The 15581-nt window shown below is 44.2% G+C and overlaps 1 protein-coding gene across 2 annotated transcripts in view; it reads left to right on the top strand.

Annotated features, from left to right (window-relative positions):
• LOC147105566 (phosphatidylinositol 3-kinase C2 domain-containing subunit gamma-like) overlaps positions 1-15581 on the top strand; it is a 238025-nt gene that overhangs the window by 171223 nt on the left and 51221 nt on the right. For both annotated transcript variants that reach the window (XM_086010053.1, XM_086010054.1), the window contains exons 21-23: positions 317-409; positions 7996-8125; positions 10508-10644. In XM_086010053.1, coding sequence (XP_085866179.1) covers positions 317-409; positions 7996-8125; positions 10508-10644 — 360 coding nt within the window. The remainder of the gene's footprint in view (positions 1-316; positions 410-7995; positions 8126-10507; positions 10645-15581) is intronic.

Here is a 15581-nt window from a genome sequence, read left to right as displayed (position 1 = left end):
TTTAACAACTTACCTGAAAGGCAGCACCTCCTACAATGAAGCACTCTCTCAGTAGTGAACATGAATGCCAACCTAGATTATATGTTAAGGCTAGTAGTGGGACTTGAACCCCCGAACTATTGAGTCAGAAGGAAGAGCACTACCACTGACTCAAGGATGTCATCAGTCTGTGTTGGCTCTTTGTTAAAGCAATCCAAAACTGGTCCCAGTGGCCTGCTCACTACCTGTATCTTCTTCTGCCTCAAATGTTTATCCAATGCAAGTGTTACCATTTTTTATGATGCTTATATTTCCATGTTTTTCTCTTTCTGAAAAGGCTTGTTCGTATTTCACCTCAAATGCTGTTCCTCTGAAAATTTCTTTCATCAATGCAGACCCTTTGGGCAAAAATATCAATGTGATATACAAGGTAGGACTTGAATGACATTTATGGAAACTTAATTGTGGCATATCTGAAAAACCCCTACTTTAGCATTGGCTGAGTGATGATTGTTTATAAAATCAAAGCTGTGCCTTTGTGGTTGTAAGTTCCCCACCAGTATATTGTGTGAAGTGTGTTTTTTCACAAACTAATTGGTGGACTGTCAAAATGGAACATATTCTAAAATAATTCTTGGTGGATATTCTTGAAAAGACCAATCCTGCGCTGTAGTGTCCGTGTGTAGATAATGACACTGAAGACAGGAGTTGGTTCATAGGTATTTACTAAGCAAGTCTGGGGGGGGTTCTAAAGGATATACACAATGCACAGGCTTATATAGCCCAAGTGGCAATTACCGGCATTACGCACACCTGGGGCTCTTAAAGGCACATACACCACAATTCCTCCCCTTCTAGCTAATTAGTACATCATATTTTAAGTAATTATTAATTACATGTTATATGCAAAATAATATACATTGCTGTATTAATTAATTATAAGTTAGTCTCTCAGGAGGCTTCCTGACTCGGTCCGGATAACGCCTCGGGGGTGTAGTAGTTTCTGGTGGTGCAGTAGGTTCTTCTGGCAAGGCTGATTCGGCTTGAAGGCCAGTGTCGGGTTCATCGGGTTCCAGTATCACCGGATCGGAGGTAGACATGGGTATCTCTACTTCATCGTTAGATGTATAGCGTGGTGGTGTAGGTTGTCCCTTTTTGGATGACTTGATGATTTGGTCAGCATGGCGCCTTATTATGCTTTCTCCGATGTCCACGGTATACATCAGTGGTCCTAGTCGTGTGCAGATAGTTCCAGGCTGCCATTTATCGGTACGGTAGTCCCGGGCCAAAACCGGTTGGCCTATCTGGAAGGCCCTAGTTGGCCTTTCATTCATGCCCTGAAACTGCCGGTTCTCCACGTCCCTTCGGATGTTGGGCTTGACCAAATCCAGCTGGCATCTTAGGTTTCTATTGTAGAACATCATGGCGGGAGTTTGGTTTGTAACCATATGTGTTGCATTCCTATATGCAAATAAGAAGTTATCCACCTTGTGCTGAAGTTTTATGTCTTCATTACCCATGGCCTTTATGGCCTTCTTAAAGGTCTGGACAAACCTTTCAGCCAATCCATTGGTGGCGGGATGGTATGGGGCGGACGTGTAGTGCTTTACCCCATTGTTCTTTAAGAACTTTCTGAATTCTTCAGACACAAATTGCGGTCCATTATCAGAACATATCTGTTCCGGCAGCCCATTCCTGGCAAATATGGTCCTTAATACTGTGATGGTTTTTTCCGTGGTGGTGGAGGACATCTTTATTACCTCCGGCCACTTGGAGTGTGCATCAACTGCGATTAAGAACATTGAGTCCATAAATGGACCAGCAAAGTCGATGTGCACCCTTTGCCAGGGAGATGAGGGCCACTCCCATGGATGTAGAGGGGCCTGTGGCGGAGCATTTTGGACCTTCTGGCATCCTAGGCAGCTCTTGGTCATGTCTTCGATGTCTCCATCGATACCTGGCCACCATACAAACGCCCTAGCTAGGTTCTTCATTTTCACTCCACCCAGATGCCCCTCGTGAAGCTCCTTTAGCACTTTATCCTGGAGTTTGGGTGGAATCACCACTCTGGATCCACACATCAAGGTTCCTCGGCACACTGACAGCTGTTCTCTTCTTTGCGAGAATGCTGGCAACAGTGGTTCGCCATGTGCTGGCCATCCCTTCATTGTTAAATCGTAGACCCGTGAGAGAGTAGGGTCATTTCTGGTCTCCCTTTCAATGGCAGAATTTGTCACCGGTAGACATTCCACTATGGTAGAGTGGAATATCTCTACTGGGTCTACTGTAGGTGCCTCTTCTATCGTTGGCAACGGCAGGCGCGATAAACCGTCAGCATTCCCATGCTGTTTTGACCCTTTGTATTCAATGTTGTATTGGTGTGCCCCTAGAAAAAGGGACCACCTCTGTAGTCTTTGTGCCGTCATAACGGGGACACCTTTCTTAGGGTTGAATATGGAGATGAAGGGTTGATGGTCAGTCAGCAAGGTAAATTTTTGTCCGTGTAGGTAATGGTTGAATTTCTTCACTCCCCATACCAGGCTGAGTGCTTCCCTGTCTATCTGGGAATAGTTACGCTCAGCTGAGTTCAATGAGCGTGACGCAAAAGCTATCGGCCATTCCGAGCCATCAGAGAATCTATGGGACAATACCGCTCCTATGCCGTAAGGGGATGCATCGCACGCCAGTCTGATTGGTAGTGATGGGTTGTAATGAGCCAAAACTTTCTCGGATGTGATTAAGTCTTTACATTTATGGAAGGCACGTTTACAGTCTTCGTTCCATTTCCAAATCACTCCTGTGTGTAGAAGATCATTAAGAGGGTGTAGAATAGTTGATAAGTTCGGTAAAAATTTATGATAGTAATTTATTAATCCCAGGAATGACCTCAATTGTGAAACATTTTCAGGTGCTGGGGCTTTTATAACTGCTTCAATTTTCTCAGGTGACTTATGCAACCCTTCCTTATTAATTATGTGGCCACAATATGATATCTGATTTTGGAAAAATTCGCACTTGGGGCGATTTGCTCGTAGGCCCCGTTCTTTCAGCCTAGTGAGCACCTGCTCCAAATTGGCAAGGTGCTCGTTGTCGTTTTCTCCTGTTATAAGGATGTCGTCTAGGTAACACTGAGTCCCCGGAATCCCTTGCAGGACTTGCTCCATAGCTCTTTGCCAGATAGCTGGAGCTGATGCTACTCCAAAAACCAGTCGATTGTACTGGTACAGGCCTTTGTGTGTGTTTATTGTGAGATACTTTTTAGAGGTCTCCTCAACCTCCATCTGTAGATATGCCTGTGCCAAGTCAATTTTTGTGAAACGTTTTCCTCCGGATAGTGAGGCGAAAATATCTTCTATCCTCGGAAGAGGATACTGTACCGTGTGAAGGACCGGGTTTACAGTCACCTTAAAGTCCCCACAGATGCGAATTTTTCTCTGTTTCTCAGAGTTATTTTTCAATGCTTTTTTCATGACTGGAATGATGGGTGTTGCCCATTCGCTCCAATCTATTTTGGATAATACGCCTGCCTTTTCCAAATTCTCCAGCTCTGCCTCGACTGCCGGACGTATTGCGTCTGGCACCGGTCTTGCCTTAAAAAAATTTGGAATTGCTGCATCTTCCACTTTTATTGAGGCGGTGATGCCTTTCAAGGTTCCTAGTTTCTCTTGAAACACTTCTTTGGCGTTGGCCAAGATGTCTTTTAATCGTTCAGGTATGATGTCATCATTGTTTTTTTTCTTACTGGTCACCGTCAGTGCCTGAATGGAGTGCCAGTCTAAACGTATCTTCCTTATCCATTCACGTCCCAACAACGGTGGACCACCATCTTGTAGAATGTATAAATACAACTTTTGTATTTCTTTGCCGTTGTATACCACAGGCACCTTTATTTTTCCTTTGGGGTATACTTTCTGCCCCGTATATGTTTTTAAGATAATGGATGTGTCTTTTAGAGGTATATGCGAAAATAGCCTCTCGTAATCTCGTCGATTTATTACGGTTAGAGCTGATCCTGTATCTAGCTCCATTTTAACTGGGGACCCTGCTATTATGAGGGTAACCCAAATGGTCTGGTAATCTTCATTGGCAATTACATTATGTAATTTGGGAGAGCTTAGTCTCTTGTTCCCGGAGTCGCTATCGCTCTTCTGGTCTTTGGAGCTACTGTCCATCATCATTTGTACCTTTCTGTGCTTTTCCTTATTGATTCTTTTCCCGTTGGTGGATTTTTTATTTTCAGATCGGCATACACGTGGAATGTGTCCCATCTTTCCGCATCGCCTGCATGCTTTTTCTTTGAACCAGCAATCCCTCTGGTCATGGTTGGATCTGCCGCAGCGATAACATCTCTCGAAACCCCGTGTCATTTCATGGGTGCCGAAGTCCTGTGGCCTTTGCTGTATCTTTGCCGCTCCTATTGCACTGAAAGCCTTGTCCAGTGTTAAATCTTTTCCAGAAGATACCTTTTTTTGTGTTTCTACACTTAGGGGATCGCAGATGAATTTGTCTTGCAGAGAATCTGCCAGTCCTGCCTCGAATTGGCAGTGTAGGGTATCAACAATCTCCTCAAAATTCTTGTCCATCGGTTCGGCTGGAGTGATTAAGTTGCGTAACAGCTTGTATGTTTCTGCGCCCATTAGATCCAGAAGCACTGAAGCTTTTTTTTCATCTTCTATTCCATTTGCGGTGCAAAACACCTCCACTCTTTCTACATATGTGGTCCAATCCTCTATCTTGTTATCAAAAACATCAATATTGCCAAAGTTAGGCGCTGTTTCGTTATCAAAAGCATCAATATTGCCAGACTTAGGCATTTCAAAAAAGATATGGCGCTTCCCGCGCTTTTTTTTTCTCTCTGTAGCAACGATATGGCGCTTCCTGCGCTTTCCCGCCACTGCTACCGATAACAACGCTGTTTTACTGTGGTTTCCGTTTATTCACTGTTGGAGACTCGTTCCCGACGGAGGTCTAAACGCTGACCTGCTTGCCGCGCCGGCCGTCTCCTGAGTGCACCCTCCCAGTCCGTTATTGCTTGCCTCCGATTTCACTGCCTGTCTCAGCTGCAGAGCCCGCCGCTGGAGCCCCAGCCTGACGCCCAGGAAGGATTAGCGCAGTACCTGCCACCAGCTTGGCCAGCTGGTGAAACCACAGTTTCTTTTACTTCCTTGAGTCTTCTGGACGCTGGAGGAATTGATGTCCTTGAGGTGCTGACAAATTGCAGGTAAGTCCGTTTCCACTTCGTCGCCACTGTAGTGTCCGTGTGTAGATAAAGACACTGAAGACAGGAGTTGGTTCATAGGTATTTACTAAGCAAGTCTGGGGGGGTTCTAAAGGATATACACAATACACAGGCTTATATAGCCCAAGTGGCAATTACCGGCATTACGCACACCTGGGGCTCTTAAAGGCACATACACCACAATTGCTCTTAAAGGCACATACACCACATGCACCACTGTCAATATGAACATCAGGCAGCTGAAGCTGCCCCGATCGGTCCAATTGCTGCAAGAATGTTGCCATGGCAAATGCAATATGGTGTCCAGGGAGATCATGTATTATATTTTCAAGTTTAAATCACCAAGAATAATGCAGTTGATAAAAGAAACAATGCCTAGCATTGGAACAGAATGAAGGAAAGGGGCACGGGAAAAGACAGAGGGGTTGGAACAGTGAGGGCAAGGGTGGGGCATTGGGAAAAAAGTGAGGCGCTGGAAAAGGGTGAGGGATTGGAACAGTGTCATGGAAGAGCGAGGCATGGTGAAAGAATGAGGGTAGAGTGAAGGGTTGGAACTGAGTAAGAGAAAGGTGAGGGATTGGAACAAAGTGAGGGGAAGGGTAGGAAAGGGGTAAAGGAGTAGAACAGTGCGAGGGAGCATGGGAAGAGAGTGAGGGAAGGATAGGGGGATTGGGGGGAAAAGAGTGCGGGAAAGGTGAGAAATCAGAGCAGAGTGAGGGAAGGGCAAGAAAATGGAACAGAATGAAGAAAGGGTGAGGGGTTGGAACATTGAATGAAACAGAGGAGAGAGAAGAGATGGTATTGAAATCAAATAAGTAGACAAGAAGTGAAGCACTGGAACAGAGTTTGAAGAGGTATCTGAAGAGGCTGATTACAGAGATACAGCAGTTTCATTTTCTAGCCTGCTTCAGTCTTTTCATGCCCTGAATGTAAATGACTAGAATTAATTGCCACACTCATCTTTGAACAGAATAGGATAGGTAGCAGTACAATCTATGCTCTTCCACAGATGTTTTGAAAACCCATTCAGTAAGATGATGTTACTGTAATAACCCTGTACATCAGTGGATATGACCTCGGAGTGCTTACTGTTAAAATTACAAAAGATACCCAGTCAATAAATCTACATTTATCTTTAAAATGCTAGCTGCTGAACCGATCTGTGTGTTTCAAACACCCAAGAGTGTGGCTAGTACTTGTTCACTCTTGACACATCACTGGTGAGGGCAGGTATAAGTGACAAGACTGTTAAGATCAGCTCCTATTGATGAAAAAAGCACACAAATTGTATCTGTTTTATTCCTTTTGACCTTTTGGTAATTGAAAATCCAGTTAAGTACACAGTAGAATTGTGTACTACCAGGATGGTAGAAGGCGAGCTAGATGGATCTTAGGAATTGCTAGACGAGAAAAGACCATGTACCTATGTAGGGGGCCAGGGGTTAACTTAGCTTGTAAGTAGCAGCATGAAATGTTTTAGCCTTGTACAGGAGAATATATATATTTTATAATATGTGAAGTAAGTTTATTTTGAAGTTACATTAGATTTTACTAATTTAGATAAATGGGCATTCGGTGTGTTTCATGTTTCACTTGAGCCTGAAATTCTGGTACTTGCAATGTTGAAGTCAAAGATAATTATCCCAACAACCACGGCCCGTGCGCAGGGTTCCCTGACCAAAGAGAAACTCAAAGATAGCACCCTCCCCCCCCCCAACTATAAAAGTGTCGGCTAACTTATTTCACTTAAAAAATCCATTTTAGTATTCTGTACACTGAAAGAAAACACAACTCCGAATATTATTTTTATACAAAAGAAAGTTAATCTTCCATAATGTTGCAAACGGGAGTCATGACTTAAATCTTCAAGTAAAGCATGGCTGGAGGCCAAAGGATCTTTGGACCAGGTGCACAGACGTAATACAATGCCCATTTTAAAGTTAAATATTCTGTCCTAGTTTTTATATTTCCATTATAAATTCCTTTGTCCACATTTATAATGGAAACTCTCTGTGTAAACTTGTCATGTTGTAATTACACCCTCCCACCAATGGTGGCATTGCAGCACCTTGACTGAAGGCAGGGTGTCATTACAGCGTGATAAGTTTTCATAGGCAGTTTCAGTTATAAATGTGGATGTAGGAATTTAAAAAGGAAAATATATTAAAATCTTGTGTTTGCACACACTCCCTGTCTGTGGTAATACATTAAAAATGTTGTGTAAAGCATACACTTCCTGTAACTGTTACACTTCAATCCTGTAACACTTACCCAGTCTTACTCTTTGATAATACCTCTATTGTTACAGAACAACATCTCCTTCGACTCGCTGTAATGCTGTGGTGTGGAGATGCCGGAGTTGGACTGGGGTGGACAAATGTAAGAAGTCACACAACACCAGGTTATAGTCCAACAGCTTTATTTGAAATCACAAGCTTTCGGAGCGCTGCTCCTTCGTCACCTGACGAAGGAGCAGCGCTCCGAAAGCTTGTGATTTCAAATAAAGCTGTTGGACTATAACCTGGTGTTGTGTCACTATAATGCGACAGGAGATCTACCAGTAACATTAAAGGTCTTGCGCCTAGCGTGCACTTCCTGTAAGTGTCACACCTACTTCCTAAAGCACTTTCCTGTCACACTCCTTTTGTTATTGACAAATGCTATTGTTATTAAACTGTGCATGTTTCAACTCCCCCAGGAGCAATGCAATGGGGGGGATCTATTACATCCTTACTGGACTTTTGAACTAATTGGTTTGGAACTTTCCCTCCTTCCAGTCAGGAGATGACCTTCGACAGGACATGCTCGTTCTGCAGATCGTTAAAGCAATGGACAGGATCTGGTGCCAGGAGGGGCTGAATATGAGCATGATCATCTATAGGTGCACATCAACAGGAAGGGGGAGAGGTCTGTGCTACAGCATATTGTCTTGATTACTAAATCATATTAAAAAGAGTTTAATCCCTAAGTTACAGTAATGAGTAGGTTATATTTCTGCCCCAGCATTGTTTTTTGAAGACCTAGTGCTCACTCTAATAGAGTTGCTCACAGTATTTGGTGATTATTCAAGTGTTTATAACTGGAATGTCATGTCCGCATCTCCAGCACCACATTTGAAGAAGCCAACCCTGAATTTCCGATCGGAGGCTTCCTGCGGGCGGATGCCTCTGATCGAAAAAAATCTACACACTAACCTGCTGGCTCCCTAGGTCCCGAGACTTCCGATCCTGGGCCTCTGCTCTACGAAATGCGCAGAGGCCCAGGTATCCCGGGGGCGCATGCATATCGCAAGCACCCCTGGGATTATGTGGGCCATAGGGTGAAAGGATAATTACTAGTCCTAGCCCCTTACCCCGGATCAGGCGTATTCCTCAGACGTTCACTTTCAACTAAAGTTTGAGGTAGCCGAATCCTAAAGACGCTTAATTGGGTCTAAAGGTCCAGACTATCTCTCCCTAAAGGAAAGGAACAACCTGAAAATGTTACCGTCCTCCAGATAGCACTTTTAATAAGTTTAGCTGGAGTGCAACATTCCGGATATTATGAGGGTCCGGAAAACTCCCCCAGAATTCACCAAAGAGTGTATAGAGATTGAGTTTGCGAGTTTGATACAGAAGTATTATGTGAGACAATACTATAAATATATAGATTTATTAAAGAACTGACATACAATTTACAGTTGGTAAGTCAATCGCAACATTAACAGTTCTAAAAAGAGAAAGCTTTACCATCTTATCAGAGATCCTTACTCTCAAATCTTAACTTCGCTACAGTTTTATAGTTCTTAAAGTTTATTCAGGATATCCACCAAAATCAAATATAGTACCTTGATCCCTGAGGTACAAAGAGTTGTAGACTTACAAAGCTAGCTGTGAAGCTGAGAATCGCTTTGCCCCTTTAAGCGAGTCTATTATCCCATTTGAGAGGTCAATATTTATACCCTTTTTCCAGCAGTATTTCCTTTTAAGGTTTTCTGCTGATGTAAGCTAATTATCTCTAGTCATTTTTCTGCTGACCCCTGCAGTTCTTAGTCACCTCAGCTGGTAGCATTACAGAACCATGTCTCTCCTCTAGGTGTGCTAAGCTTATCATAAAAAACAGTGTAATCAGCAGGTGCAATTTACTTGGTATCATTTTTATGAAGGCAGATGTTTGTTACTTTTATGTGCTCCTTTATGAGGTGTACATTAGAACACCTTGTACCGGGTAACTATTGTCTTGTTCCCAAAGATTCAGACTTCAGGAGCCTTTAACCTGCTGTTTCAATGAGGTTATTGATTCAGTGTCAACAACTTATCTTATCTCAATAGCCAGAATGCTATCACAGCTTTTTCATCGTTAGGTTTTGAGATTTCCAGACCCAGTTTGTCATGTTTTAATAAGGCCAGAGTTCTTTCATAGAATGGCGTATTTTTCTGAATAGGTTATATGACTTATTCCTTCATAGGGGAATCAACCAAAGAAGGGAATTCCCCTTCACACTTCTGACAGGTTTCTACATACAGATCTGTCAAAAGTATGAATGGGGATCACTTAAAAAACTGTTAAACATTAAATAATTTTTTTTAAATCAAGTATTTAAAATTACATTAAATTAAATATTTTAAACAAATTAAATTTTTTTGAAAAAAGTAATTGAAGTTTTTTACAGGGCTTAAAATAAACTTACCTTTTTTTTAAAGTATTTTTAAATTATAAATGAGTGGGAAAAAAATTATTTTTTTAAACTCTTATGCTGGTAAAAGCAGGCCTTACCTGCTTTTACCAAGTGTAAGATTTTTAAAGGTTTTCAGCAGGCGGAAGTTTTGCAGAAAGTGGAACTCTCCCCCCGCAGAGGCCCTTCTCCTGGGCAGGCGGATGATCGGTCAAGAGAATTCCTGACAGATCGCAAGTACCGGATTTCAGCGCGTGTGCTTCACACACCTGAAACCGGCACCTGTGAGGCCCCAACGGGCACGTACACACCTCGTATGCACCCGTGGGGGTCGCAAAATCCGGCCCATATGTTTGCACCCCAAAACTTAACCAGCAATTACTCTGCAAGTGTCAACAGCCTGAAGCAGATGAGAACAAGTGTATACGGTTAACAGCAATTATATAAAATTATACTATCTTTCAATAAGCAACTTACTGAAGATCATGTAAAGTAAGTCATGATGAAAATTCACCACTTGTATTGAATACTGTTGTGTGGTTATGTCAAGTAGTGGACTTAATGCAGGTTAAAGCAATTCAACATGTGCATGGCCTTTTTGCGCTGCTACATTCAAATTACTGAGCTTCTTGCAGGACTGGTGGAGATGGTACCTGGTGCTACGACACTCGCCAAGATCCATATGAAACATGGTATTATCGGGCCACTCAAGGAAAACATTCTTTCAAAATGGTTCCAGGAACACAACCCCACCGAGGAGTTGCACAAAAATGTGAGCTTTAATTAAAAGTTTTTTTCACAAGAGAAATATTGAGCTACGCTCCCCTTCTGCTAAGTATCTTCCCATTATATAACCAGAGATCTGGGAGATAATCTCAGTCTGCACGGGTTATTTAATGCTGCTTTCACTGTTCTCCCTGATTCCTCTCACCCTTTACTATTTGTAGCATGTTGAACAGTGAAGGGAACTTACACTAGATCAGAGCAGACCTTGGATCGAAGCTGTCATTTCTACCTTCAGAAGGACATTGATGTGTTCTAAAGAGTTTGAAGAGTAACAAGGATGTCTTCAAATTGTGAAGAGAGTTTCATGAAGTCCAACTTATTTTCATTTCAGCAAAGCAGATTGATGGCAATTATGATTTAGGCCTTGAAGATGCTGAGAATCTGATGATGGAGATGTGAACAAGTTATTTGATGTAGACTAAAGGGAATAACTAAGTTCAGGTTTAAAATTAACAAGCCTTAAGTAAGATTAGAGATAGAACAAACTTTTTCCAGTCACAGAGTACCATTGAGTAAACTCACCATTCCGGCACTCCCTGCAGGGGCCTGCGTTTGAGGTTTAGGGCTACAGCACTAAGTAAAGTCCCAATTTACAATCTCTTCTCATGTGGCTTCCTGTATATTTACTGTTGTATATCTGAAACTGACTCTCCGCAAAAGCAGTCACTTAACTCCTTCAGAAAGTAGCTAGGTAAATATTTGATTGATCAACTGACTTTGAGATGAGTCATTAAACAGACGTCAGAAACATAGAAACATAGAAGATAGGAGCAGGAGTAGGCCATTCGGCCCCTCGAGCCTACTCCGTCATTTAATGAGATCATGGCTGATCATCCAAATTCAGTACCCTGTCCTTGCTTTCTCCCCATATCCCTTGATCCCTTTAGCCTTAAGAAATGTATCTAACTCCTTCTTGAATATATTTAATGAATTGGCCTCAACTGCCTTTTGTGGTAGAGAATTCCACAGGTTCACCACTCTCTGGGTGAAGAAATTCCTCCTCATCTCTGTCCTAAATGGCTTACCCCTTATATTTAGACTATGACCCCTGGTTCTGGGCTCCCCCGCCATCGGGAACATCCTTCCTGCATCTAGTCTGTCTAGTCCTGTTAGAAGTTTATGGGGTTGATTTTAACTCGGGTGCGGGGAATTGTCGGGTTCCCCGAATTTGGTGTTTCCCACATGAATCTAAATGGGTGTGTGAGATTGATGCAATTTTAACTCAATTGGCCAATTGATTTCCAACGTGTGGGAACCCTTGGCAAATGAGTATTTCCAGTCAGAAAGTCGCATAATATGACGTCATTATTGCTGCTGCATTTAGGGTCTGCAACAAGCCTTGCTTCTTCTGCAGGCTGCCAACCTTTTGGCATTTGCTGATACACTGAGCTGGAAGCAGAATGGCAAGAGAAAGACCGAGGTCTGCACCCCGTTTTGACGACGTTGCCCTGCAGGCTTTAGTGGAGGGAGCAAGAGCTCACAAGGAGGGGCTCATCCCTTCATCAGGAAGGAAGATGCCTCCCCAGCAGACAAAGGCTGCATGGCTGCAAGTGGCAGAGGAGGTCAACTCCTTATCGGCTACCCGCAGAACCTGGATACAGTGAAGGAAGAGATTTCCTGACCTTCAGCACACTGGAAAAGTGAGTATGAAGTTCCCATCACTCTCAATCTGATCTCTATTGCCTCTCCTCACCAGCACTCAGCTTTAGCAATCTCTTCCTCCACATCCCACTTGACACTGACATCCATGCACCCTTACCCATTCCCTCTCTCTCTATGCTCACATTCACCTAACTATTCGACTATGCAGCCCTCACACTCCCTATCACTCTGATGCTATGAAAACAACTGACAACACACAGGGAGGGCCCTTGGTCTTGCCACCTCACTCCATCTTTGTCTCCTTCTAAGCATCTATGCTATGGATTCTCTACACTCACTCTTACATTCTCACTCAAACTCCACTTGTCTCCCTCATTGCAGGAAAAGAGAGCCCACAATAAGAGGGAAAGAGCGAGGACAGAAGGAGGGCCACCCTCAGTAGCCCACCTCACCACCTCGGAGGAGGCGGTTCTGGAGATCGTAGGACTGGAGGATGAGGCGCAAGTGGGGGATGGACAGACGGGTGCATCACAGCAAGCTGGTGACAGAATAGTTTTCCATCTCATTGACATTGCATGAGTCGCTGATAATGATTCTGAAGCTATAACAGATGGACCTATGATCATCTGCAATATGCAATGTGCATGTAACCTTGACCTCACATCTCTAACTCTTTCCTTTACTCCCCCACAGGACCATCGAGAGCCCCCATCCCCACTGTCCAGGAGGAAGAGCCTGAGCTTCCAGACTCCTCAGAGGAATCTGCAACCTCTGAGGGCGCAGCGTCAGCAGAATTCAGCGCACCCAGCACCAGCGCAGACACTCACAGCTCGGTGGGACCTTCGGGACATAGAGTAGTGTTGTCACCTGGTGTATCACAGCTCACAAGTGAGCATCAGCAGATTGTGGAGATAGGGACAGCAGTGAAGAGTGCTAGTCGCAGGACTCTGCCAGCTCGGCTCAGCTGCATGTCAATTCTCTGCCTCTGGGTCCATCCATAAGATCAGCGGGGCTGGAACTCCAGGAACAGATGCAGGAGTCTCTGGCAGGTTTTGTCTCCAGGGTCGATGTGAGTGTGGAGCGAATGGAGGAGTCCATAGCGAACATGAGCAGAGCCTTTGTGGAGTCATTGGCGCATGAAAACGCATCACCATGGAAAGGATGACAACCTCCATGGAGGAGATAAGTCACCAGGGTATGGAAAACATGGTGAGTGTTCATAATAGAATGACATCTCTTGAGGAGCGATCGGCATCTATTGAACAGAGAAACCAGACCTTCATGGAAGTCCTTCTGAGTAGGACTGCCAGTGCAGATACGGGTCCCCATGGCCCCCTGATGTGCAACAAGGTGCTCTCAAGCCACTTCCAAGCGCTAGCCCCTTCTGGCCTGTGCAACTTCTGGTGGGTGAGCAGCAGCCTGGCGCTCCTGTTGCTGCTGTTGTTCCTGGTTCTGCTGGTGCCGCGGCTGGTGTTCGAGCTCATCTAATGCACAGAAGGGAAGGAAATAAATGGCTCCCATGCTTCTGGTATATGCCTCCGTTGAGGAAGCGCTGAGTGAAGGTGGCAAGCGGGGTTTCCCAGGAGGTCACACTGGAGATGTGTGTGAGGCTCCAACCTTCCACAGGTGTGGTTAAGCCTGGTAAAAGTTGCCCCAGGCCTGAAACAACAAAGTCCTGCCACCTGCAAATGATGACTGATCAAATCTCCTCTTTAATGGTTGACCTGCAGCTCATAGTCAGCAAGCCAATAGTGCTCACGCCAGGTTTCACAGGCGTGATCCCCCACCAGGCGTGTTTTACGTGGGAAAAGGGTTAAAAATGCAAGGGCCTGTTAAAATGGGATTATAAAGGCCAATTATTGCTGATTAAGGGTCTTAAAGACCAGTCCCACCTGTTGGAGGCAGGACAGATTCGGGACCATCAGACATGCCTGGGTTAAAATGGCTCGGGGTCGGGAACCAATCGGGGGGGGTCTCGACCCCCCAGTTTTTGCGATTTTTAACCCCCCACACGCCTCAAAGCCCGCCTCACGGCTGAGTTAAAATCGACCCCAATAAGTTTCAATGAGATCCCCTCTCATTCTTCTAAACTCCAGCGAATATAAGCCTAATCAACCCAATCTCTCCTCATACGTCATTCCTGCCATCCCAGGTATCAGTCTGGTGAATCTTCGCTGCACTCCCTCCATGGCAAGAACATCCTTCCTCAGATAAGGCGACCAAAACTGCACACAATACTCAAGGTGTGGTCTCACGAAGGCCCTGTACAACTGCAGCAAGACATCCTTGCTCCTGTACTCGAATCCTCTCACTATGAAGGCCAACATACCATTTGCCTTCTTAACTGCCTGCTGCACCTGCATGCTTACCTTCAGCGACTGGTGCACAAGGACACCCAGGTCTCGTTGCACTTCCCCTTCTCCCAATCTATTGCCATTCAGATAATAATCTGCCTTCCTGTTTTTGCCACCAAAGTGGACAACCTCATATTTATCCACATTATACTGCGTCTGCCCAATCACCCAACCTGTCCAAATCATACTGGAGTTTCTCTGCATCCTCCTCACAGCACACACGTCCACCCAGCTTTGTGTCATCTGCAAACTTAGAGATATTACATCTAGTTCCCTCGTCTAGATCATTAATATATATTTGAATAGCTGGGGTCCTAGCACCGATCCCTGCGGTACCCACTAGTCACTGCCTGCCACTCGGAAAAAGACCCATTTATTCCAACTCTTTGCTTCCTGTCTGCCAACCAGTTCTCTATCCAAGTTAGTACCTTACCCCCAATCCCATGTGATTTAACATTACACTGATTATTCAAGTGGACGTAAAAGATCCTATGACACGATTCAAAGAAAAGCAGGTATCCTGGCCAACATTTATCCCTCAACCAACATCACCAAAACACATTAATTATCAGTTACCTCATTGCTTTTTGTGGGACCTTGCTATGCGCAATTGGCTACTCCATTTGCCTACATAACAGCAGTGACTACACTTAGAAAGTCATTGGTCATGATATGTTTTGACACTTCATGAAGTCATGAAAAACAGCCTTTAAATGCACTTTCTTTGAACAGGATTATAAGCAACCTCGATTTTCATCACTCCGCCATTGGTGGCCACCCCTTCAGCTGCCTAAGCCCTACACTCTGGAATTCCCTCCCTAAACCTCTCCGCCTCTCTTTCGTCCTTTAAGTCGCTCCTTAAAACTTACCCCTTTGACCAAGCTTTTGATCATCTATCTTAATATCTCTTTATGTGGTTCGGTGAAAAACGTTGTCTAATAATGCTCCTGTAAAGCGCCTTGGGACA

The sequence above is a fragment of the Somniosus microcephalus genome, chromosome 17 (assembly GCF_052327205.1).
Source record: "Somniosus microcephalus isolate GS21.2 chromosome 17, FLI_Smic_1.0, whole genome shotgun sequence".
NCBI lineage: Eukaryota > Metazoa > Chordata > Chondrichthyes > Squaliformes > Somniosidae > Somniosus > Somniosus microcephalus.
The sequence above is the reverse complement of the archived record's forward strand: the minus strand, read 5'-3'. Positions and strand labels throughout refer to the sequence as shown.